Source organism: Drosophila mauritiana, chromosome 2R, assembly GCF_004382145.1.
Source record: "Drosophila mauritiana strain mau12 chromosome 2R, ASM438214v1, whole genome shotgun sequence".
Taxonomy (NCBI): Eukaryota; Metazoa; Arthropoda; class Insecta; order Diptera; family Drosophilidae; genus Drosophila; species Drosophila mauritiana.
The window spans coordinates 16,768,353-16,792,845 of record NC_046668.1 but is presented as its reverse complement, the minus strand read 5'-3'; the positions used below and the strand labels follow the sequence as shown (position 1 = coordinate 16,792,845).

The 24,493-nt window shown below is 44.6% G+C and overlaps 10 protein-coding genes and 1 long non-coding RNA gene across 24 annotated transcripts; 2 read left to right on the top strand and 9 right to left on the bottom strand.

Annotated features, from left to right (window-relative positions):
• Positions 1-138: 138 nt before the first annotated feature.
• Positions 139-4,903, bottom strand: LOC117136956 (tumor protein D52). 14 transcript variants are annotated; one of them, XM_033298114.1, is made up of 8 exons: positions 4,757-4,903; positions 2,496-2,498; positions 2,360-2,398; positions 2,117-2,241; positions 1,883-2,043; positions 1,703-1,762; positions 1,294-1,498; positions 439-1,032 (listed from the first exon to the last, which is right to left on the bottom strand). In XM_033298114.1, exons 1-8 carry the CDS (start codon positions 4,764-4,766, stop codon positions 925-927), a joined length of 711 nt encoding a protein of 236 aa, XP_033154005.1. In that variant the 5' UTR covers positions 4,767-4,903; the 3' UTR covers positions 439-924. The 14 variants fall into 14 exon arrangements, with proteins under 14 accessions (XP_033154004.1, XP_033154011.1, XP_033154012.1 ...); XM_033298113.1 differs by lacking the exons at positions 439-1,032; positions 2,360-2,398; positions 4,757-4,903 and adding exons at positions 139-403; positions 2,640-3,551 and having other exon boundaries at positions 1,336-1,498; XM_033298115.1 differs by lacking the exon at positions 2,360-2,398 and having other exon boundaries at positions 4,757-4,902.
• Positions 4,904-5,796: 893 nt separating this feature from the next.
• LOC117136955 (vigilin) lies at positions 5,797-14,280 on the bottom strand. Its single transcript, XM_033298107.1, has 7 exons — positions 14,225-14,280; positions 13,219-13,294; positions 11,031-11,118; positions 10,722-10,972; positions 8,797-10,650; positions 7,348-8,736; positions 5,797-7,262 (listed from the first exon to the last, which is right to left on the bottom strand). The coding sequence occupies exons 3-7, from the start codon at positions 11,065-11,067 to the stop codon at positions 6,885-6,887; spliced, it is 3,909 nt and encodes a 1,302-aa protein (XP_033153998.1). The 5' UTR covers positions 11,068-11,118; positions 13,219-13,294; positions 14,225-14,280; the 3' UTR covers positions 5,797-6,884.
• On the top strand, positions 14,002-14,268 carry LOC117136964. Its single transcript, XR_004459120.1, has 2 exons — positions 14,002-14,133; positions 14,197-14,268. It is a non-coding gene; the product is annotated as an uncharacterized LOC117136964 (long non-coding RNA).
• A 467-nt stretch (positions 14,281-14,747) lies between the features above and the next one.
• Positions 14,748-16,215, top strand: LOC117136958 (protein immune deficiency). Its single transcript, XM_033298122.1, has 2 exons — positions 14,748-15,519; positions 15,962-16,215. The coding sequence occupies exons 1-2, from the start codon at positions 14,860-14,862 to the stop codon at positions 16,121-16,123; spliced, it is 822 nt and encodes a 273-aa protein (XP_033154013.1). The 5' UTR covers positions 14,748-14,859; the 3' UTR covers positions 16,124-16,215.
• A 239-nt stretch (positions 16,216-16,454) lies between these two features.
• Positions 16,455-17,249, bottom strand: LOC117136962 (glutathione S-transferase 1). The gene has a single exon (XM_033298127.1). The coding sequence runs from the start codon at positions 17,198-17,200 to the stop codon at positions 16,535-16,537; it is 666 nt and encodes a 221-aa protein (XP_033154018.1). The 5' UTR covers positions 17,201-17,249; the 3' UTR covers positions 16,455-16,534.
• Positions 17,250-17,854: 605 nt separating this feature from the next.
• Positions 17,855-18,690, bottom strand: LOC117136961 (glutathione S-transferase 1). The gene has a single exon (XM_033298125.1). It carries the CDS (start codon positions 18,648-18,650, stop codon positions 17,982-17,984), a length of 669 nt encoding a protein of 222 aa, XP_033154016.1. The 5' UTR covers positions 18,651-18,690; the 3' UTR covers positions 17,855-17,981.
• A 98-nt stretch (positions 18,691-18,788) lies between these two features.
• LOC117136959 (glutathione S-transferase 1) lies at positions 18,789-19,590 on the bottom strand. Its single transcript, XM_033298123.1, has one exon. The coding sequence runs from the start codon at positions 19,549-19,551 to the stop codon at positions 18,880-18,882; it is 672 nt and encodes a 223-aa protein (XP_033154014.1). The 5' UTR covers positions 19,552-19,590; the 3' UTR covers positions 18,789-18,879.
• A 150-nt stretch (positions 19,591-19,740) lies between these two features.
• LOC117136960 (glutathione S-transferase 1) lies at positions 19,741-20,479 on the bottom strand. Its single transcript, XM_033298124.1, has one exon. It carries the CDS (start codon positions 20,458-20,460, stop codon positions 19,792-19,794), a length of 669 nt encoding a protein of 222 aa, XP_033154015.1. The 5' UTR covers positions 20,461-20,479; the 3' UTR covers positions 19,741-19,791.
• Positions 20,480-21,081: 602 nt separating this feature from the next.
• LOC117137836 (glutathione S-transferase 1) lies at positions 21,082-21,814 on the bottom strand. The gene has a single exon (XM_033299528.1). It carries the CDS (start codon positions 21,798-21,800, stop codon positions 21,132-21,134), a length of 669 nt encoding a protein of 222 aa, XP_033155419.1. The 5' UTR covers positions 21,801-21,814; the 3' UTR covers positions 21,082-21,131.
• Positions 21,815-22,523: 709 nt separating this feature from the next.
• Positions 22,524-23,223, bottom strand: LOC117137837 (glutathione S-transferase 1). Its single transcript, XM_033299529.1, has one exon. It carries the CDS (start codon positions 23,209-23,211, stop codon positions 22,543-22,545), a length of 669 nt encoding a protein of 222 aa, XP_033155420.1. The 5' UTR covers positions 23,212-23,223; the 3' UTR covers positions 22,524-22,542.
• Positions 23,224-23,525: 302 nt separating this feature from the next.
• Positions 23,526-24,324, bottom strand: LOC117136303 (glutathione S-transferase 1-like). Its single transcript, XM_033297151.1, has one exon. It carries the CDS (start codon positions 24,322-24,324, stop codon positions 23,665-23,667), a length of 660 nt encoding a protein of 219 aa, XP_033153042.1. The 3' UTR covers positions 23,526-23,664.
• Between the last annotated feature and the right edge of the window lie 169 nt (positions 24,325-24,493).

The following is a 24,493-nucleotide window of genomic DNA, read 5'->3' as shown; positions in this document are numbered from 1 at the left end:
TTAAACAGGTGAAATTGAAAAGAAACTTCTTTTAATCCATTTGTTTGGTATAATTTAAGTTTAATTTTGAAAAAGTAACCTACGTTTTGGAAGCTAATCACACTAATACTCCCAAGCATCTATTATAAAAGACATCACTATTTTTATGGGGCAAAAAATTTTGCATTTATTCAAAGATTTCATACACATATAGCAAATTTGATCAGCATTAGCAACAAATTGGGTGCGATTTCGTCTCTCTCTCAATCTTCTGCAGTACGGACTATATCCACGTAAGATTACCAATGGATTTTCATTATTTGCACGCAAGCTCTGATCGTAACTCAAATATATAGTACTAAATAAATTTGGAATTGGCTTTTCAACGGATTAGGGAACGCCATCTAACCACGGAACTCAACGCCTAGAGAAGAAATAAAAGCGTAAAACAAATGTATATTCACTTTAACCGCAATGCTTGATTTTCTAAAGTTTTTTTTTTACTAAGTATTAGAAACATTTGGGAATGACATCGGGTGGACCATCCAATGTGGTTTAGTCTTTAAATGTACACTTAGATTGATAGTTATAAAAACGAATGCAGCAAGCCCTTGAATCTTCGATCCTCCGTGGTTTTAAATTTAAACAAATCATGCAGTTCGATGGTGTCTCCAAGGCAAATACAAATAGATGCGTATAATATGTGCTCCCATTGACCAATTTTAGACGCGCAGATTTTAGTTATATTAAGTATTATATAAACCGAATCGACACACGTGTACATATGATTTCTGGTTAAATAAATTCTGATCCTGTTGTTAGTGCGCAGACACGACAATTCGCTTTAGTTAAATAAGTTAATAGAGTGGGTGCGTGGGTCTGTTGGTATGTAGTGTAGGTTGCTCCACATTATCGACGCGCTTGGCCTTGCAGTTGCCCCAAAATCTATTTAGTGAGCGAGTCTGTGGGTGAATTCAGACCCGAGGATGTGTTGTTTTCGTCCAGAGCATCTGGGAAACTGGATACCGAGCCCGAGCGGGATGTCACCTTGGTCTACAATAGAACAGAAAACCGATCAGATTGTAGTAGAGGTGCAGCAGCATTTGCGCAAGGAGTTCGTTGTGTAAGCAAGCAAATCAACCGAAGTATCCCAATTCAGAGTGCGTTTATAAGTGGGTGAGCAAGTGTGAAAGATGTGTGGTTAGTTTTAGTTAGTTGGTTAGTTAGTGGCTATTTAGTTAGACGGGAACCAAAACAGAATCGCAACAGTATGAGAGATGTGTAAAGACAGATATATAATAAAATAGTAGTTACCGCATGAGATTGGCACATAAAATTGTTGTGTTCATAGCTTACTTTAACGTTCTCGTAGGCAGAGCCCACCGAAGCCTCGATAGAACGCATCGATTCGGAGTTTTTCATTTGCGACAGTTTCGACGAAATGCCACTGGTGATGCTGCCAAACACCGAGGCGGTCTTCTCGCCCGTGGACTTTAGAACCGACTCAGTGCGTTGGTATCTAGGGGAGAATGCAAACAAATTCAACATTAGTTACTCATCTCGGCAGTTCTCCTCCATACACAAAGTGGGCAAACATAGGTGCGCTTTAGATACAAACAGGCGAGAGTTGGTTATTGTGTTAAAGGAAGTGGCGTGAAACACGGCGTTAGTCCGGGAACTCCGAAAGTACCCAATTAAAATCAGCCTGAACCCAATTACTTACAGTGGTGCCTCGTACACCGTTTTAGTAAACGTGCCCACGCTCTGCTCCACCGATTGGTAACTAAATAAATACGCGTTACAGCGTTTCAACATAAATTTGAAACAAAAAGCATGGTTAGAAATTAAAACTGTCTAGTCGGGTTAATTGCCCAGCAGAACTGCGAACGGTTCATAGACTTACACAGTGCTCTCCTTGAGGTTCTTAAGGCCCTGGTTCATGTCGTCCGTCACCTCCTTCCAGACGGTGATGCCCAGCTTGCGCTTGAGATCGGAGGCATGGCGCGTCTTGGAGGCTAGGACGGTTCGCAGCGTGTTGATCTCTTCCTCAACGCGGGCGAGCTCCTGGAAATGGGGTAGCAGTTAGCGTCGAAGCTGAGTAATCAAATTATGATCGTAAAACTGAAAACTTCCTTACCTGACTCCACTCAGCCCGACGCTGCTCCTTCTCCTCGACGGAGAGCGCAGCGAACTCGGCGGCAATTTCTGCGGATGCCACAGAATTAGCTGGAGATGCTGGCTCCGACAGGTTGGCTGTATTATCTGAACATGAAATAAGAAGCCATTAAATATTTGCCAATCTAAAAGAACATGAAAACTGGGGTGCTGTGTGGGGACTGTAGCTTAATTTGAATGTTGTCTGCGGGCAGTGTTTAAGTACCTCCTTTGAAAGCAACTTCCTCAAAGACTTTGTAATAGGCTGAATACACCGAATTCAGTTGTATATACGAGTATGTACAATTTGCAAAGACATGAGTTGGTTAATTGGTTAGATCTGGGTTTTTGTTAATACTCACAAACTGACGAGGCGAAAGGCAGGCGAAGAAGAAAGAAACAGAGAAGTTAGTCTGGTTAGTCATGGTTGAAAGTGGAAAAGCGAATGCCCCAGAACAAAGCACCGTCCTAACCACCCCCCTCCCCCCCTGAACCGAATTTGGTACCTCTACTTCTATGCCCAATGTTGAGGAATCTCTTGTAGTTATCACTGTTCGATATTTTGGCCAGATACGGTTTGGAGAAGTCTATGAACGTGACCTTAACGTCGCGCATGGTTCGCTTGGCAAAGAACTTCAAGCGGAAGCGTTTGGCCATCGAAGACGATGGCGCTTGATTGGCCAACTTGGCGGCAATGAAGTCCGCCTCCACTGCCTGCAGTTCCAGGCTGTTGGTGTAGTCCGAATCCACATCGTAGAATATCTGGTCTAGCGTCAGATTACGCAGATATAGCTCAGCCTCGCTCTCCTCCTGCCCATCGCCATACCAGTCCAAGACGGCTTCATTCGTTTCCACATCCAGTGACGGTGTGCTGGTGAGATCATCGATGCTTGGCAGATAGGGGTCTTCAATGAACTCCAGGCTATTCGGTTCCGATTCGCTCATTCTGTGGCAATAGCGGCGCTCTCTTTCATCTTTGGCAGCAACTTTCTATTTTGAACGTGGCAGCTGCTGGCGCAGGAGGCTCATGTTGTCTTGGCCCAATCCTAAGCGCATATCACGTTTCCACGGTCAGCAGCGAGCACATTTTTCTTGGCCCTGCTTTCAGCCACTTCGATCGTTCTTTGCTGAGCTTTCAGTTCTTGGCCCGCCGCGTTCCACATAAATTCCCCTCCCCATGCGATCGCAGCGGGTTTGTGGTGGTTCTTCTGTTTCTATTTCGATTTCAGTTTCGTTTTCGCTTTCGGTTTTGGGCCCGCTCCATCCACGCTCGTCTACAGCCAAATGCCAACTGACTCGATCTCGGCTTAGAAATTGGTAGATGTGGATTGGCTGGCCGCCTGGCTCCGCTTGCTGATGATTCGTGTCAGCACGAAGACGAGAAATGCCACAAGAAGAGCGCTAAACAAAAGGGGCAACAACAGGCAGCAGCAGCAGCAACCAGCAAGACTACAGTAGAGCTTGGCTAAATGTTACAGCCTTACTAACTTTACACTTCATTTAATTTATAAATGAATAAGTATAGGAAAGTTATAAAGCTAATAATAATATTTGCATATATAATAAGTACGCTTTGATAAGACACTAGATATAAGTACATATATGTATTTAATTAAATGGCAGCTAAAATGATTATTTTATCAGTCAAAAAGCTTTGATAATCCGAGACTTTAATTTATTACTTGAATAATATTCTTCTTAAATTGTATTAAGTAAACAATTGTAACAAGATGAGTCACTTTAAATATTGAAAAACCCTATGATAGGAAACTTTAAATAAAAAAAGTTTTTCTTTGCAAAAGCGTACTGTACATAACTGTATCGGTTAAAGAAGGAAAATAACATAGGCTTCATAATTTAGCTTCTTGCTAAATAGTAATTACCAGTTTGGATTTTTCCGATTTTTCTCAGCTTCATCCGATCATCAAGCACTTTATGAGCACAAAGCCACTGTGCCACATTGATGGTCCCTATATATACTTATATATATATTTATATATATATGAACTAGTTCTGGTTTGCTGCGAGTTCTTGCTGCTCAGAAGTGCCTGTTGTTGTGGCAGGCCCAATCCCATCGAGAAGTCAACAAGTGGAAGCCAATTACTAAGTGGTTTCGGTGGGGAAACAGAGCTCCGAGCAATTAGAGTGGCACCATGGTGATAAGCTCAGTGGGAGGAGGCGTTTCCAGATGATATGCATATCATAGCCGCCCTGCGGATGTTGCGCTTCTAGAAGCCACGTATGCATGGACGTCGGAAAGCGAGCATGCAATGTTTACACCACAAAGAACCTTACCCCATCCGCCAAATGGATTGCCATCAATGGCATGTCGCAGAACTCCCACGGTATTCTGAGCAGTTGGAAAGCCTTTCACCCTACGCAAATCGGAACCATGACTCATCTGCTGATTCCCAGCGCACCAAGGTTAACTCATTGTTTATTCTAAGCCCCCCCACAACTGTTGGCAAAGCCGCTGCTGAATCAGAGTCCTACAAAATAATGTACCCGAATTACTTGACAGGTCTTAGGTGTCCCAATCGGCCAGGTCACAAGAGCCCACGGAAACATGTGCCGCTGCATTGGAATTGCAAGGATGCACTGCGTCCGTGTGCCACACACTTACGGTCCTCCATTGCGGCGTTGTCTCCGGAAGTCTGCTGCAATTTTGTTAACTATTTCGATGCCAACTGCACGCACTTGTCGCTAAACTTTTAAGTTGAAAATAATTTTTTGTTTCGCTTGCTTAGCTATCGATGGCAGCTAAAATAAATCGAAGGAATGCCACTATCGATAGGTGCTTTCGTCGAAAAATTCCATCTCTCGTGGTCATAACTACACACAACAATTTGATAAAAACACGTAAGCAAATACGTAATGCTTTATAAACGTTACAACAACAGAAGTTGGTAAAATTTTACTCATTAAAACTCTAATTTTCGGTATCGATTGTAACTAAACTTGTTGCCGCTCGGCGAGACACTAAGTTAGTTATCGCCGCTGTGTCACCACTAGCTAGAGCTGCCAGATCGCGCCTTTATTCAAACAGAAAAGTTTCGTTTTAAAACTTTTGTATTTCAAAAGAAATAAGACATACGGTTGTATCTGCTATATCTGGTTTGAAAATTATAGTTAAAAATCGAATCGTTAATGAAAATATCTTGTTTTGCAGACAGCAATTGCCATTTGGCCGTCGACTCGTACATTTGATTTTGTCCGTTAATATAGGAAAATATATACATTTTATATAGTTTGTATTTTTTACGTTCTTAGAATTACTAATGCAGTTGTTGTAAATATGTATGTATATTTTTAAAAATTTACAATATCAGGTCTGTTATTCTTGGTGTTATCATACTCTTTTGTTTTTACAGAAGCAATTAAAATACTTTGCAAACGTGAAACAAAAGAAAAACGTTGCAAAAAAAAACAAAAAATTTGTTTACGATTTTTATTGGTTTTATATGGTTTTTTGTTTTTATTGAATAGTAATAGTAAAAAATTAATAATTTTTCTTATACTTTGTGTTTCAACTGTCAGATATTGCGCGGTGTAGAGTTGAGAAAACTGAAAAACCATCACCCGATTCTCGTACAAAGTACTGGAAGAGTTCCAAATCTTTTACTTGCTTTTTGACAATTTACACCGCGACGCAAAGAAAATTAGTTAAGTGGAAAACATAAGTCGAAAACAATTTAATATAAATCAAGGGGATTGCACAAAATTAAAATGTCGATACTCATTTTGAAATGTGAACAGAGTCGGTGTTTGTGTGTTTTTCGGGTTCTGTATCATGGCTGTGTGTATGGGAGAACGCTAGAGGATTAGGGAGCAGGAGCAGGAGCAGGCGTGCGGGAAATATAGTTAATAAATGTAGGTAAAGTGTATATTTGCTGTTTAAATAAATCGCCATCTCCACTTCCACTCTCGCCCCGCAACGTAAGAAACGTTTTTACAATACAATCAACGTTCATTTAACATTTACTTTCGCATAAATCATAATAATCATCACTTAATTGTGAAGGGGTAAAATTGAAATTCCGAATACGAAAAATATGAGTATAGTGTAATCAAAACGGGGGGGAGATAGAAGGTAGATGTAAATAATTAACATTTTATGCTTACAATTCGTACATTCGTTCTTGAACGTGTTTCGCTAATCAGTTTTAATTCAATTAACAAACCATTTTGCTGAACTTTTTGCTTACTTTAAGGGATCTTCAACTAATTAGAATATTATGTGTTGCAATGAAGAATGGTTATATAAAAAGAAATTGGCAATTAAGTGTTTTTTATGTATAAAGTGGCCGGGGTTTGGCCAACACATCGGGGAACGGAACTGGGGGCGTGAGTCAATTGTCTGTTTCGATTATCGTATTCTATGTTGTATAAATGCAATTTCATGTGTGTGAGCATGTGTATGTGTCGTTGTGTGTGAGTGTGGGTTTTTGTGTATTTGATCGATCCTGTATCAAATCATACAAAAATAGTCGTTTCTATTAACCTGCACAAATTGCGTTGTAGAAAAGCTCCTGGGAGACAACCTATACCATTATTTTTGACACTAGTTTTCGACTAAAGAGATGTCCGCACGACTGCCGCTGCTCCGCCTCTCACTGCCCGATAATCCAATCCAAGTTCCAGTTCCAGCTTCTGCTCCAGCTCCTGGTCCATCTCCAGCTCCGATCCCCGGCGCACCCCGACGTGTAGTATTGCTGCTACTGCTGGCGATCGGTACACTCGGCCCGATGCACTTAGTTTTTGGGGCCCCACACGGAGGTGATAGGCGTGGAGGCCACCGGAGCCCCGCCAGCAGCGAAGTGCGGGAAGTCCTCCTGCGACTGAGTGTTGGGCGCAGTCAGGTCTTTGGCCTGCGTCTGCTTCTCCCACGGTGCGTCTTTGATGACGAATCCGTTCTCGCTGGCACCTCCGGCGTCGGATCCAGAACCCGGACCAGTTAGGAAGGCACCAATTGTTGGCGCTATCGCCGCGTTCTTCGCGTAGTCAAGCTCGTGGTCCTCAGCCATGTCGAAGAGCAACTCCTTGACGTTCTCAACGTCCTCTATCTTGCCACTGATGGTGATCGAATTGGGGTTGGTTTGGTCATCTGCAGCTGGGAACTTGATGTTCACCTGATTGTATTAAGGGTTTATTGGTTATTACAGAAATTAAATCCATTAAAGCAATATGTTGAGTTAAATCTTCAGGGAAACATACCTTATTATCCTCGATGATCTTGCGCAAGGTGCGTCGGCGTGGGCCAATGAGGTGGCGGTGGATGCGTTTATCGATCTCGATAACCTCGCGATGAAGGGTCTCGGGGTCGCCAATAATCTCCAGGATGGCATCGCGAGCTGCCTCCGCGTTGGCCTGGTAGCCGGTGATAGAGATGATGCGATCATTGGGTTCATCCCGCTTAGGCAGCGAAATGTTGACGTCGTGATCGGCACGCAGCTTGTTAATCACAGCGCCATGACGACCAATGAGCTTCGACCGGAACTCTAAATCTACGTCCACATGGAGAACAAAGGAGCGCAGCTCACGATCGGCACTATCAGCCTCGTAGTCCTGAATCATTTTCTCCAGCGCTTCGCGGGCCTCGGCGACACGAGCGGGCGTACCGCAGACCTTGATCACATCCGACTTAAGATCACTATGTGGCAGCTCTACGTGCACATCGTGCTTGGACATAAACTGACGCACATTGGCACCACGCGGTCCGATGATGGTACGATGGAGGTCGAAAGGCACCGACAACTCCTCCTCGATGGGGATAAGATCAAGCAGAGCCTGCTTGGCGGCCTCGCACTTCTCAATTCTACCCGTGATTCGGATAACATCGCACTGACGAACCGGCTCTCGCTCGGCTTTCTCCTCTACTTCCTGCTCTCCCTCCTGGCCTTCATTCTCGCCTCCATTCTCTCCGCTGCCTCCGTTGGTCAGACCCTCGACGGGTTCGGTGGCATCACGATCAGGGAACTTGATCTGCACATCGAACTCAAAGGTGACTTGTTGAACCTTAAATCCACGTGCGCCCATGATGGTGCGATGATGACGCTGAGGAATCACCACTTCGATGGTAGTCTGCGCTTCCAGATCGGCGACGATCTCCTCGATGCGCTGGCGGGCCGCTTCTATGCAGTCCTTGGCACCCTTGATCGTCACCTTATCGGAGTTGGTGCCGACACGGGGGAAGGAGATCATCACGCCGCCGCACTCCTCGGAAATGCGGTGCAGGATGAAGCCACGCTTGGCCACGAAGTGCTTGTGGTGCTTGGGATCGACAGAAACCTCACCTTCGGTTACTTCGTCGCACTCCTTGATGATCGCCTCCAGCTGCTCACGGGCCTTCTTTACGCTTTCTTCCTTGCCAATGATGGTGATCACCTCCTTGTCAGTATCCTCGTTTGAGGGGAAGATAATGCGGGCACCAGTGGCATCGCGAATCTTACGGATAGAAGCGCCATTCTTGCCGATCAGGAACTTGTGGTGTTGCTGCTTGGCGCGCACCTCGGCGGTAAAGGAAGCCAGCTGCCGTTCGTTGGCCAGCTCCAACAGCTGAACCTTGGCTTTCTCCACATCGTCCTTGGGACCGCGAATCGTGACCTGAATTTAAATAGGAACCATTAATAACAAGACTCTCTATAGAAATCGTAATACACCAACCTTATCGCTCTTGGAGTCGCTGTTGGGGAACTTGATAGACACACCACCGCATTCCTCCATGATCGAGGAGATGAGTTTGCCGCCAGTGCCGATGATTGAGTTGTAGTACTTGGGCGGGATTTGCACCTCCTCGGTTACAATGTCGGAAAGCTCGTTCTGAATCTTTTGGATACGTTCCTTGGCCTCGAGCACGTTCTCCTTCTTGCCGGTGATGACGATCACTTCGTTGGTGTCACCCTCAGCAGGCAGATCAATTTTAGTCTGGGTCTCATCGCGGATCTTTTTGATGTTAGCGCCACCCTTGCCGATAACGAACTTGTGGAACTGCTTAAAGATGGGCACCTCGATAATGTGCGACGATTCCTGAATCTCCTTGACCAGCTTAAGCAGATCCTTGTGACACTTGTCCACATCCTCCTTGGGACCGCGCAGCTTCACAATATCGGTGTTCTCTTGGGGCGTAGGTATCGTGATTGTAACCTGGCGATAGCGATCCTTCACCTCCCGAATCTTCTCGCCCTTAGCTCCGATAATGGAACGATGGAGACGGCGGTCGATGATCACATCCTTCGATTTTTCGTTTTCCAGTTTGTCGATTTTTTCTTGTAATTCAAGCTGCGCCTGCCGTACTCCCTCCTTGGGACCCTCGATACGAATGTTGTTCTGGCCCTCGCGCTCTTCGATGTTAATGTTAACCTTCAGTTCATCCTTTAGGCGATTTACGTTGGCTCCAGCCTTACCGATGATGTGCTTGTAGTACGAAGGATTAACCGTCATCACCTCGAATGTGAAGTTCTCCTCGTAGTTCTTGATGATTTCGGACAAGTAGGCTACAGCCCTGTCAACGTTCTCGGGATCTCCCTCCAGCTTGATCTTGTCGTCCAGGCAATTCACGTTCACGTTGGGGCAGTCCTCCTCCAGCTGCTTCATGTTGGCCCCCTTGCGACCGATCACATACTTGTGGATCCAGTGTGCCGCATTGATCTCCACAGACTTGACCGAGTTAGACTTTTGGTAGACAACGGTTAGGGCATTTCCCAAAGCCACTTGCGGTCCACGCAGTGTGATCGTCTCCGAGGGGGAGTCATTGGGAGGCATCTCTACAGACACACCGGTCAACTGCAGAATCTCGGCGATGGTGGAGCCCTTGGGACCAATGACATAGCGGTGCTTCGGCTTAGCTACCTCCACACTGACAGTAGAGCACTTCTTTTCCATATCTTTGTAGATAGCCTCCACCTTGGCCTTTGCCGCTGCGACCGCGTCCTTCTCGCCCGAGATGAAGATCTCGTCCTTCTGAACCTGCTGCGGCGGCACGTTGATCCTAGCGCCAGTCTCCTCCTGCAGCTTATTTAGGTTTTCGCTGTAAGGGCCCACAATGAAGGGATGGTAAACTTTGGGCACCGTGATGCGGTCCGACGACTTCTTGTACTGCTCGGCAGACAGCTGGCGGATCTCCTGCTCGGCCTGGGCAATACCCTCCTTGGTTCCGGCAATCGTGATGAACTCGCTCTCATCGCCCTGGCTGGGGATGTTAATGCGCGTCGCAGTAACACGCTCGATTTCGCGCAGTCGTTGACCACCCTTGCCGAGGATGACGCGGAAGTGCTCCCGAGGAACGGTCACCTGCCGACTGGCCTGAGTGGAGAAGCCCATAAGAATCTTACGGCGGGCATCGAGCAGCTCGCTCTGCTTGCCCTTAATCAGGAAGGTCAGCGACTGGTTCTTGCCGCTCACAATCTCGATCTGGGCTCCGGTCTCCTTGGTGATCTGCTGGCAAATACGCTTCGACTCGCCTTCGCCGAACTTCTCCGACTCCGTGGACTTGCGCTCCTTGCAGGGAACATGCACAATCTGTTTAAAAAAAATTTAAATCCGTAGAATCAGAACCAAATCAATATAGAATGACTTTTTTTTGAGCCTACATGAGTTTTTTGCGAGCTCGTCACACGAGCTAGAGTGGAACCGGAAGCTCCGGATTGCGATTGAACCGAGGTGTTGGCCGGCAGCGCCGGAAACAGGTCGTCGTAGCTAAAGGCGGGTGTGGCATTGCCAGTTCCGCCGCTAGTGGTGCTAGTGGGCGTGGCCACCGAAGTGGGCGAGGATGGTTGCTGCTCGTTAGCCACCTGCTCTTGGCCATTAATGAGAGCGATGGGCTGCTGCTCGATGGTAGTTGCTGCAGGATTATTTTGGTTAGTAATTGTTTGATAATATTTAGCCTTCGAAGAACTAACCGTTGCTAGTTTCCTCCATCACTGCTGCTGCTTGCATTACTTAAAAAAAGAGAAAAGTCCTTTTTCGTTCCAAGTCGTTTACAGTACACTGAAATTGAAAAGAAGAAGATATCTTATCAAGTGCATAAAAACGTTTACATCATACTGGACCCTATTAAAGAACCTTGTTTATCAGCCCGCGATAAAGCAAGCAACCAGGAAGGAAAAATTTCCAGGGGATTATCGAAGTGCTGGTCGATCAATCAAAGAACAAATAGTTAAATGGCATTCTTATTTTGGCAAACATGGATTAAAATAGGCCCGTTTATATTCAGTTTTCATCTCTTTCTGTTGTCAGTCGCCCGCAGACCTACCAAAATCGCAGAAAGTTGATAAGTGCGACCCCCGAAGACCCGCATTTGGCTGCCCCCAACTGATAAGCAACTACATAAATAAGTACATGCGTACATACTTTAGCACCGCTTGGCTACAGTAAACAAATTAGTACAAAGATAATTCATTGGATATGCGGCGTGACTTATGGCCAGGAAATCTAGCAAGTGGACTAAGAACAAGTTCAGTTACTATTGCTTTCTTATAAAACCGTCAGAAGTTTTGAAATTCTGCGGATCTGTTTGCTATTTTCAATTTCTTCCTGATTTGTGGATGAACTAAATTTCCAACACACCTTAATATATATTTAATAAAATATCTATTAAGTTAGTTCATAAATAATTAATACTTGTTGCATGCTCCATTTTAAACAGTGCGTGTCCAAATGGGGTGCATGAATCGGATTTTCTGGTGCTGATAAACCGAAATAGAGTCACTTTTCAAACGGACTTTCTGCACCACAGCCTTAAACTAAGGCCACGTAGTGCTTGGATCGGCGAGATGAGTGCTCGACTCGACTCTCCGCTTTTCGGTGGTGATAAGTGGAAGCGGCCAATGGGCCACGCAGGCAGATTCGGGGCTGAGTGATAACTATCGGCCGTTCTGGCTGATAAGCTCAGTCGTCCGATTGCCACCAAGATATTGTGGTACGTACACACACAATGCTACAAGTGCGCCTTCAGAAATTTAGGCTGCTATCAGTCGGATTTCGATTGGGTGAAAGGTTGGGGCCTGGCGAATGAGAAAGAGAGATCTCAACCGAGGAACATCAGAGACCATGCACTTGTTCGACCAAAGCTGTTTTCTAAATCAATGCCCAACGAGTTTTCGTAGCCTACATTTTCCTCTCCACCGAAAGAACAACAAAGATATGGCTGTCTCCTCTCTGTTAGTTGTATCTTTGTATGTGCGGACAGCGGCGGTGGCAGGGTATGTGTAAAGGGGGTTACTTACTTTTAAATCATACGGTTTTGTAAATTTTAATGAAAACTTAATACATTTATATATTACAAATAACAATGACAACTGGAAGTGACACAAGATCAATATCCCTAACATTTAATAAACATTTTTTTTAATTCATTTCAAAATTAATTCCCCAAAAAAAAAAAGAAATAATCACCTAACGACGCCCCTGTCGGTGCTCATGAAAAATGTGTCAAATACAGAGACAAGAGCATGAGAGCGACAGGAACTGGGAGAGGAGAGAGCGAGAGCTTGACGAAGTAACTTGACGGAGCAGGGGAGCAGCTCCATATAAAACCGGATGATAGCCGGCAACTACAACAAAACGATCGAGCAGTGCCAGTGGTGTATTGTATGCATGTGAGTGTGATTTGCCTGTGTGCCTGCACATTTCTGTTTCGCTCTTTTTCTTCTTCGGGAATAGGGTTGTGTGTGTGTTGCCACCTTTCGAGAAGGCACAGGTAAAAAACGAAAACAAGCAACATACCTACATAGCAAATACCATCGTTCATACGTTCGTATGTGACGCCTGCAGCGACGCTGACGTCGACAAATGAAGACAAAGCACAATAACAATGCGCTAAAGTTCAGCTTTAAACAAAAAAAAAACTAAACAAAAAATATATATACAAATTGGTATGCACATATCGGATGGATTCTTGTTTCTGTAATTTCGATACAAAGATCCCAAAGACCAAAAAAATAAAAGCTTGACGTAGTCAGTTTTAGGCATGGAACCGTTAACTTGGGCAATATTTGTTGTTGTCTTTTTTCTTATTTTTTTGGCAAAACACTTGTGTAAAATGTTAAACTATGCAAATTAACCCTAGGCAAAGGTTGTTCAACTTACGGTACTGTAAAATCCAAAAAATCCGGCCGAGTTTACTCTCCTTTGACCAAATCCAGTTTGATAACTTGGGTGTCTGCTGGAAAAGCCGAAAAACAATTGCTTGAAATTAATGCAATTAGCGGATGCAGAAGATCGGATCGTGGCATCACCAGGATGGATGCCCTACAAAGCGTTTGGTCGGTCATTCTGCGTTATGCACATCCCCAATAGAAAGTCTAATGTTATTTGTCGCAGAGAGCGCGTTGTTGCAGAGAGCACGGGGAAAGGGGGCAACATATGCGGGCCACTTATTGGACAATTGTTTTTGTGGCAGCAGCGGCAGCAAAATTGGAGCAGCGCGTGGGCGTGTTTGTGTGCGTGTGTGTGTGAGAGTATGGAAATGCGGAAATCAGTGCCGTATGCTTTCCAGGTGAAAGGTTGTGTGGATCCTCTTTTCCGGCACGGGGCGGGGCCTTAACTCTGCCTCCCCCTCTCCGAAAATAGGAAAGTTAAAGTAAAAAAAATAAAAGGCAGCACGCGCGCCTTCCAATCGGACAGATATGCTTATATATGCATGAACACACGTATGCACGGGATTTTACGTCCCTCTGTGTGCGTGTGGGTCGTCGACGTCGCCGACTTTTGTGACTGTGTGGGTGAGCGCGAGTGCGCCGCCCGTGTGTATTATCAACCATTGAAAAACACGTTGTTTTTCGCCGACCGCACACAAATTTAAAGAAAAATTAGCGGCCCGAATTTTCTTTCATAGTTTTTTTTTATTTCGCCACTACTGCCTCTTCTTCTTCTGCTGGCTCTGCCGTCGCCGCCCCACCGCTGCCGGCCCTTTATAACTGTAAATCCGTGCACTCTCTTTCGCTCGCCGCAACTTATGCAATTCCGGCTGCAATTATACCGCCGCACGGATCACCGGGCAATGTGAGTTGATTTTCGCACTAGAATCTTGGTAAATTTACACACAGACTTTCTATTGGAAGGCAGAACGCACGGACGCGGAACTCAACGTTACCGACTCCAAGTAAAATGTGAATGAACATGAGCGAACGTGGCAAATAGAGATGAGCGATACGCCGCAGCGGGTGCAGGGTTGTCGCTCTTTCCAATCGCGAGCGCGATCTGTCAAATCGCACTATCGACTGTTGGGTCTAGTACCATAGCCTTCTTTTGGGGATGTTTAAAAATTAATTTAATAAATATTCATTTGTATATAACTAGTAACAATAAAAAAAAAAAAAAAAAAAAAAAAAACAGAACAAAGAATAACGAACACCAGTTTTTGAAGATGATAATTGTTATTATGGGGTTTTCCATATATGCAAATTAATAAAGATTAAATATAAATGCTTAAATTTTTCCTTATATGCACATAATGATTATAAATTGTAATTGAATATTTTTTGAATAAAACGGCAAAGACAAGAAATGCTGTTTAGTTGAATTTCTTAATCAAAGTAGAAATTTGTTGTTGTAACTGAAATATCGGTTGATAGCCGTCGGCTCGGAATATCGATAGTCAGGTCCATCCTTGGCCTACCACCACCAATTTGAAAAAGAGCAAAGAAACACAAAGGCAAAAAACTCCCCAATCTGTGGAATTTCCGGAAGCGAGAGCACATTCAAAGCTACCAGTTATCAGCGAGCAGCATGTCGAAGCTCAGGAACCTGTTGCCCACAATCTTTGGCGGGAAGGAGGCACAGAATCCGACACCCGTCGAGGGACGCCTGGAAAAGGACGCAGCTCCCGTGGACGACAACGAACCAGCTAACAACAACAGCGGAGCCCTGGCGCTGCCCTTCACCGCTGGCACGCCCACAGCCTCCGCGGATCTGACCGAATCCGTGCTGCGCGAGCTCAGCGACCCAAACTACAATTCAATGGATGTCGTGCAGTCCGCCAATATTCCGGGCACTCTCAGTAACGTCCAGACAAACAACACCATGAACGTACACAGCGCCCAGCAACAGGTGGTCATGAACTTCTCGAATGCCAATAATCTGCACTTCGGCTCCGTCTACAACTTCAATCAGAACTTGAGCGCCTGCAGCTCGCGAAAGGGTAGCACAAGTGCCGCAGAGGAGTCGGTCGCCTCTCCAGACGGTAAGCCGCGGGCAAGTGCGACGCGCAAAACGGTCAGCATTGTAGCCATGATGCAGTCACAAGAGGAGCCGGATGTGCGCCTGCTCGATGTGGTTTCCACGCACTTGGGCGAGGGCTGGAAGCAGGTGATGCGGGATCTTGGCATGTCGGAAGGACAGATCGACCAGGCCATAATCGATCACCAAATGCATGGCAATATCAGAGAGGTAAGGCCCATGACGTTTAAACTTATCTTATTTGTTGTTGAATTTTAATTCAAGAACAGAAATCACTTGAAATCATACAAACTCAAATTAGTATTTAAAATAACAGACCGTGCTAAGATGATTGTGACGCATCAGACTAATTTGAATTACTTAATTAAAAGACTCAAATACCACTATTACTGTTAGATTTCATTGCTTAAAACGAATGGATTGTTCAACTTAAAAAAAAAAACCCAAATAATATAAATTAGCTTACATTATTGTGAGCTATTTATTTTATATAATACTGATAGTGCTTCCACTTGTTTGTCTGATTAGATTGCAAGTTAAAGTGTATAAATGTTACAACTCTGTTGTTAGAGTACCAGGAAATTTTAATGATTTCTAAGAGTTCGAAAAGCAATCATAAAATCACAACATAACACTTGTTTTGGGTCTACAGGTGATATACCAGCTGTTGCTCCAGTGGATTCGAAGCTCGGAGGACGGTGTGGCCACCGTTGGACGACTTACTACGCTGCTGTGGGAGTCCCAGCATCGGGACTGCGTGCATCGCATGAAACTGGTTTGGAAGGCCCTCGAGAAGCGCAAGACAAACAGCTAGTCAGTGAGTGGAACCTGCTAGCAAAGATTCCAGAACGAAAACGATGCATTCGAAGTGGCCTCTTGATGTCCAAGCCAGCCGGATGGTGAAAACTGGAAATGTTTAACGCACCAACTTTTGCTAGATTCAGAACGGCCTTTGACGGACGACATCGAGTGGTAGAGAGATGAGACGATCACGGGATATGTGTGCAATATTTGATTTATAAATCCAACCTATCGAATAAGTGCGTAGAATTGCATTAAGTGTTATTATTGCAGTTTAATCTTTAAGTTGTGATATTCGTATCGAAAAAACCAGCAAATTGAGCTGGTATTTAAAAGCATTTTTGTAAAGTTTATACAAATAGAAGCTTTATTGTTACGTAATCAGAACATGTAGCGTTTGTAACCTTTAAGCTAGTGCACACAATTACACAATCTTTGTGATCTTCGAGCTGAACATGTCGATCAACATCTGTGCCCCGTTGCCGTTGAGCGACTGGTAATTGGGTTGTGCGGCCATTCTATCTAGCCAGCCGTTCAGCTTGGGATAGCGCTTGGCATCGATAGCGGCCAATCCCACTAGGCTGGAGACGGAGGAAACTACACTGTAGTCGGCGATGGTTATGCCCGTTCCGCAGATGTAAGCCTGATTACCGATGAACGCTTCCAGAAAGTCATAGGCCTCGTAGATGGCATCAATCTGGGAACGCGGCACCTCAGTTATGTTCTTGTAGAACAACGGAATGGCAATGTTCCGGATGCAGCCCTGGAATAACACACCCGACTCAAAGTGCAGGCGTTGATCAACGAGTGCGCGTTTGAAGTAATCCTTGGGATACAGGTCATCACTCTTGGCATAGCGCCTAACCAGATAAGCGCAAATGGCGTGACTCTCCCAAATGAACTTGCCATCGTCCTCCAGCACGGGCACCGTGTGCTGCGGATTCTTCAGGCTGAACTCCTTCGTCTTGTGCTCACCGGCCAGCAGGTTAACCAGCCTATACTCATACTGAAGGCCCAGGGCGTCAAGGGTCAGTTTGCAGGCCCGCACCGGCGGACTGGCCTCTACACCGTACAGTACTAATTTTCCCATCGCTTTCAGGTGTCCGCTCGCCTTGGCTGTTGACTTGAAACTAAACCAGCTCCGACTATCGCAATTACCGATCGGTTGAACGAACAGTTCATTTTATTCCAATTTATATACGCTACTTGGGTATTCCATGCTTTCTCACTCTTGTCGGTCGTGATAATTAGCTTTCCTTCTGATTGACATAATATTTATTTGAATTTGCCATTTTTAAGGGGGGAATCTGTGTTATTGAAGACAAAACACCTATCTATTATCAGTATTTTCAGCAGAGCTATCTTTGCTTTTAGGATCGATTAGGTTATCTCCATGGACGAGTTCGACTGAGCCACTCCATAAGGTGTTAAGTGTTTTGGTTTGTATTAAATGTCTTATCATATTTGTTTGAAATGTGCTGGAAAATTCTTCCACTTGACCTATTTCATCTGTCTTCTTAAAACAGAATAATTTTGGGATTTTTAAAAATGTCTATAATCGGAATTATAAGCTAACAATATTTGAAAAATAATTTTCCAATAGTTATTTTTATGACAGAATGACTGAGATATACGATTGCATGACTTGTGTAATTAAAGTGCTGATATCATTTTAACGCTGTGGAAGTTTTACAAAATTGCTTTGCAATATCCGTACTTTTGGATGAGTTTTCATTTTCGTTGATTTTATTAGGGAAATATAAATTTTATATTTATTCTCATAAAAATGAGAATAGTCTTGCAATGTTTTAATATTTTAAATCTGCTTAAGGAACACAATAACAATTTGATTACATACGAAAAACAAAGTATTAAGTTGAGAAGGTAAAATTGAATTTCTTGAGGAGGGTCACCAGATCCCGGGCACCTTTGCCACATGCCTCCTCGTAATAAGGTAGTTCCTCAATCCTCTTGATCCACGCAGTTATTTTGGCGTATTTTACTGGATCAATGTCCACGAATACCGCCAGTGCGGTAATAGATGTGATGAGGCTAAAGTCCGCAATGGTCAGCTGATCACCGGCAATGAAATCGTGTCCGGTGAGAAAAGTCTCTACAAAGTCATAGATCTCAATGACGGCATCGTAACGCTCCTTGGGAATCGTGGTCTGACCGGTGGCAAAGAGCGGCTTGGTAATGCCTCTCAGTCCGCTGACAAAGACCACGCCGGACTCGAAGTGCAATCGCTGGTCCACCACAGCACGCTGGAGGAGATCTTTCGGATAAAGTGCGTCACTCTGGCCATACTTGGACACCAGATATGCGCTGATTGCGTGTGAGTCCCAGATGAAATGGCCATCGTCCTCCAAAGTGGGCACCGTATGCTGGGGATTCTTCCGCAAGAACTCGGGCGAAAGGGTCTCCTTGGCCAGGGTGTTTATTTTGACGTATTCGTAGGGAATGCCAAGGGCGGCCAAGGTCAGTTTGGCGGCCCGAACTGGAGGACTGGCCTCTGTTCCGTACAAAATCAACTTGGACATTTTGCCTTCAAGAGGTTGGCTCCATTACTAAAAGTAGAAGTCAAAGAGGCACCATATTTATTTGATTTGGAAAGAGAACGTTAAAGAGACACATTTTCGCAAGAGAGTTGACAAAAACCTGGCGAGGTGCTCTTTTGTATTTTTATTTGTATATTTTCTATTTGTTTATTTTGTTTACTGTACGAAATGCTTAAGATTATATTATTTATAAAGCATGTGTATAAATGATTTACTTCGATGCGAAAGTTATATTATACTTTCTGATGATGGACTCAAATATACGAGCTCCATTGCCGTTGGCCTCCTCGTAGTAGGGCAGCTTTTGGAGTCTCTTGATCCAGGCAGCAATACGAGGATATTTGGATGTGTCCACCTTCACGAAGGCCTCCAACGAGGACACAGTTGAGATAATACTGAAGTCGGCAATGGTAAGCTGACTGCCGGCGACGTAGTCATTTCCAGCAAGGAAGGTCTCCAGGAAGTCATAGACCTCAATAATCGCATCGTAACGCTCCTTAGGAATCGTCGTTTGCTGACCGGCGAAAAGTGGTTTGGTTATGCTTCTCAGTGCGTTAGCGAAAATCACGCCGGACTCGAAATGCAATCGCTGATCCACGACAGCACGCTGGAGGAGATCTTTCGGATAGAGACTGTCCGTTTTGCCGTATTTGGATACCAGATAGGCAATGATGGCATGTGAGTCCCAGATGAAATGTCCATCGTCCTCCAACGTGGGCACCGTGTGCTGGGGATTCTTCTTCAGAAACTCCTCAGAGAAGTTCTCCTTGGCCAGAGTGTTTACCTCGACGAATTCGTAGGGAACATCCAGGGCAGCCAAGGTCAATTTGGCGGCACGAACTGGCGGACTTGCCTCTAAACCGTATAGAATCAACTTGGGCATCTTGTCGCTGGGTGGTGTCTCTGCTATTACTAAACGCAAACAGCGAACAGTCACTATATTTATAGGATTTCCAAAGAGAATGATCAAGAGAAGCGAGAGCAATAGATAAGAAATTCAGTTAGTTACTTTCTCTCCCCTCTTCTATTGATTGGTGTCCAAGTCAATTTATTTCACCACAAAAATACTCTCTAGAGTTTTCTAAGCAATTCTTTATTGTGACTCTATACACTGTAAAATATATCATGTTTCGAATGTGAAATTGGTCTTCTTGAAAATGGCCACCAACTGGCGGGCGCCCTTGCCATTGGCCTCCTCGTAGTATGGTAGCTGTTCCAGCTTTTTGATCCAAGCACCGATCCTGGGATACTTAGTCGTATCCAAGGCCACGAAGGCCTCTAGGGAGGCAACCGATGAAACGAGACTGAAATCCGCAATGGTCAGTTGATTGCCAGCGATGTAATCCTGTCCCTTGAGAAAGGTTTCCACAAAATCGTAGATCTCGATAATGGCATCGTATCGCTCCTTGGGTACTTTCGTCTGTCCCTGGAAGAGCACTGACTTCGATATGCTCCTAATGCCATTGGCAAAGACCACTCCGGACTCAAAGTGCAGCCGCTGATCCACAACAGCCCGCTGGAGAGGATCTTTCGGGTATAGGGCATCGGAGTCAGCATATTTCGAGACCAAATAGGCAATAATGGCATGCGAATCCCAGATGTAGTGACCGTCATCCTCCAGGGTGGGCACCGTATGCTGTGGATTCTTCTCCAGATAATCCGGCGAAAGTTGGGCACGAGCCACAATGTCAACGTTTACATATTCGTAGGTTAGGTTTAGAGCGGCCAATGTAAGCTTAACAGCGCGAACTGGGGGACTGGGGTCCAAGCCGTATAAAGTCAATTTCACCATCTTGTCGCGGTGGGATCTCTTTTCCAACTAACCTATAACTGCCGTATAACTCATATAATATATAAGACTTGGGATCAATGGAAGAGAAAATTTAAGAGAGATTCGGTGTACTTGCAAAAATCTCTATATTTACTTTATGCACTTAACAAGTCTATAATGATATGTATGTATGTATGTGAATATATAAACTGTATAAACATATATCTTTGTCATACCTAACTGTTTGAGTATTCTCCTACTCTTTTGAGCTCGCTTAACTTTTCTTTTTATGTTTATTTTTAACCTATCCCAACATCTAAAGATAATAAAACTGATTAAAAGGCTTTTAGCGGAAACATATGAGAGCACTATATGAATCACAAACATAGAACAACAAGTATTCTTTGATAACCGCTTATCATATGTGAATATGAGTACACAGTACTCGAAGAGAAATGCAAGTCATGCTGACAGAGGCTAATAAAATGGAAAGCCCTCGAAAATGTTTGTTGCCGGCAAAAATATATATGTATCTCTCTGTGTACTTAATACACATTTAATTCTCTTGCTACTTTAATGGAACTAAGTTCTCTTGTTTCCTACAGCGATCTTTCTCTTAAATCTAAAATATGAAGAGATAACAAGCCCCAACAATTATAAGTTCCCAATTTATTCATTATAATTTCAGAAATCTAGGTGGCAAAGGTGAAATTTGTGGACTTTAGAATGGTCTCCAACTCCCGTGCTCCTTTCGCATTGGCCTCCTCGTAGTATGGCAGCTTCTCCAAACGCCTGACCCATTCGATGATCCTGGAATATTTCACCCTATCGATCTCCACGAATGCCACCAGTGAGGTAATCGACGAGATCAGGCTAAAATCGGCAATGGTGAGCTGATCCCCAGCAATGTAATCATGTCCAGCGAGGAAGGTCTCCACAAAGTCATAGATCTCGACAATGGCATCGTAGCGTTCCTTGGGAATCCTGTTCAGGCCATTAAAGAACAACGGCTTGGTGATGGCCTTAATGCCATTGGCGAAAACCACTCCTGTCTCGAAGTGCAGCCGCTGATCCACCACAGCTCGCTGGAGCAGATCTCTGGGATACAGGGCATCCGAATCTGCATATTTGGACACCAGATAAGCGATAATGGCATGCGAATCCCAAATGAAGTGACCATCATCTTCCAGTGTAGGCACCGTGTGCTCTGGATTCTTCTTTAGATATTCCGGAGAAAGCTGCTCCTGACCCGAAATATTAACGTTTACAAACTCATACGGCAGCTGGAGGGCAGCCAGAGTAAGTTTGACGGCACGAACTGGTGGACTGGGATTCACACCATACAGAGTTAACTTGACCATGCTTGCACTCGGAGTTATCGTTCTCTACTGATTATTGGCATCGAGAACGTATAAATTTTGTTACCAAATTGAAAGGTAAAGAGAGCATGGCTAAGAGATATTACTAAGAGAATTTCATTGGTTCATATTGATTGATCCTTTTAGACTTGATTCGTGTAGAGAACATCATAAGTTTTAATGAAACTTTAAAAATTTGTTTAATTACAAATTCTGTGGATAGTGTTCTGCTTAAATTATGCAATCATTTGATTTGGTCTACCAGTTCGTCGAACGATAATCGAAATTGTTTAAGTACTTTCGTCAAAACAATCTAGAATTGACTCATACAAATAATACTTTCGTGATTGTTGATAACAACCTATCCAGTAGGTTTGCCATGATTCAAGTAAACATGTTAAAGACCTCGAACAAGTGGATAAGGTATTGAATGTCATGCTTACAATTATTGACAATCGCTCAATAATATTGCTGACCGCCAATTATGAGTATATAACTTATATAGAAGACATGGAAAAATATAGGAACAAAACCCCAGGTAAACTAACCCCCAGAGGAACTAAGCACCAGTCAAATTAACCTCCAGTTAAACTAACACACAAGTAAATAACAGTAATAACAATACTTTTAAGGGGTGCTTTGTCTATTTAATTTAATAATTTTAACACAAAACATAGGAAAAGTTTGTTGCTTGCTAATATTAATACTGTGATAGCGATAATTTCCAATTAAAGTGTTAAGCCATTTACGAAACTACGGTGAAGTTTTTGGACCTCAAGAGCTCCACGAACTGGGCAGCTCCTTTGCCATTGGCCTCCTCGTAGTAGGGCAGCTCCTTGAGCCTCTCCAGCCAGGCGGCAATCTTAGGGTACTTGACCTGATCCAGCTCCAGGAAAACACCAATCGAGGTGATGGTCGATACAATGCTAAAATCGGCTATGGTCAGCTGATCACCAGCCATGTAGTCGTGATCATCGAGAAAGGTCTCTACGAAATCGTAGACCTGCAGGATGTGATCCACCTGATTGCGGGGCAAGGTGGGCTCGCCGTAGAAGAGCACCGGACGGGTGAGTCTCCTTAGGGCCGACTCGAAAATGACACCCGACTCGAAGTGCATCAATTGGTCCACTTTGGCGCGCTGCAGCAGATCCTTGGGATAGAGCTCATCGCTGGCCGCGTACTTTTCCACCAGATAAGCCATGATGGCATGCGAGTCCCAGATGCAGGCATCATCGTCCTGCATCAGCGGCACCGTGTGCTGCGGATTCTTCTTCGAGAAGTCTTCGCTAAAGTTCTCCTTCTCGAACAGATTGACGAACACAAACTCGAAGGGCAGATCCAGCGCCTTCAGGGTGAGCAGACATGCCCGGGTGGGCGGACTGGCGTCCAGGCCGTATAGCGAGATCTTACCCATTCTCCAGCGAACTAACGAATGAGTGGTCAGTGCGGTAGCAGGACGAATATATAGCTAACCTGCGGGCCTTGGGAACCTGCCAAGCTGTCAATGGATTTTTAATTAGGTCCGCCCACCAAAACCCACGACCCCTGGAAACATATTTCTTGAAATTAAATTATTTACACTTAAATTACGGCAATGAGTTGGCGTAAAAATAGGCAAGCTAGTTCACCTGGCTTAATATTTAAGTTTCGTATTAAATTCTAAAACAGTGTACCCCCATTATTAACTTTGGTTAATAGTACCTTATACTCTTTGATTGAACATGTGTATTTAATGCATTTTATTGCTGCTTAATGGGTTTTTTCTTCGAGTGTGTACAATGCCAAACGTTTGTCAACAGCTTTCTTTAATTAGCAGATAATTAAAAATTGATGCAGCAACGCACTCGATAATTGTGGGAAATGCTGGTTATAGAAGGGTCAGCTGGTCCTTCAGCAAGTCCACGTACTTCCTGGCGCCCACGCCATTGGCTTCCTCGTAGTAGGGCAACTCCTGGAGACGCTCCAACCAGGCGATGACCTTCGGATACTTCTCTGGCTCCAGGGGAACGAAAGCCGGCAGAGATGAGGCCGTGGCAGCACAGCAAAAGTCCGCAACGGTCAGAGTGTCTCCGGTTATGTAGGTATTGTCCGCCAGGAAGGTCTCCAAGTGGCCATAGCCATCCCTCACATTGTCGCCCTTCTCACGCGAAATCTCCGTGACATTATTGTAAAAGTAAGGGGCACAGATATTTCGAAGCGCCATGAACAGAGCACTGGCATCGAAGTACAGCCGCTGATCCACCCGTGCCCGCTTCACCAGATCCCTGGGATACAGCTCATCCGTCTTGCCATACTTGCCCACCAGGTAGCAGACAATGGCATGCGAGTCCCACACGAGGACTCCATTGTCATCCAGCAGCGGAATGGTGTGCTGCGGATTCTTCTTGAGATACTCCTCCTTGCGATGCTCTCCGGCCAGAAGATCAACCTCCTTGAACTCATACTCCAACTCCAGGGCTCGCAAAGTCAGCTGGCAGGATCTGACTGGGGGACTTATGTCCAATCCGTACAGCACAATACCAGACATGATCCAAACTCAAACAGTTACTGGTTTCAGGGATTTGTAAGTTGGGTATTTATACCTTTCTAGAGCTTCGAAGTGGCTCAGACTCAGTGCATCGGCCACTACATCCAAGGAAAGAAACCGATCCGTTTGGGACTCCAGTCCAAAGTACGAGAAAATGTTTCCATTGAGT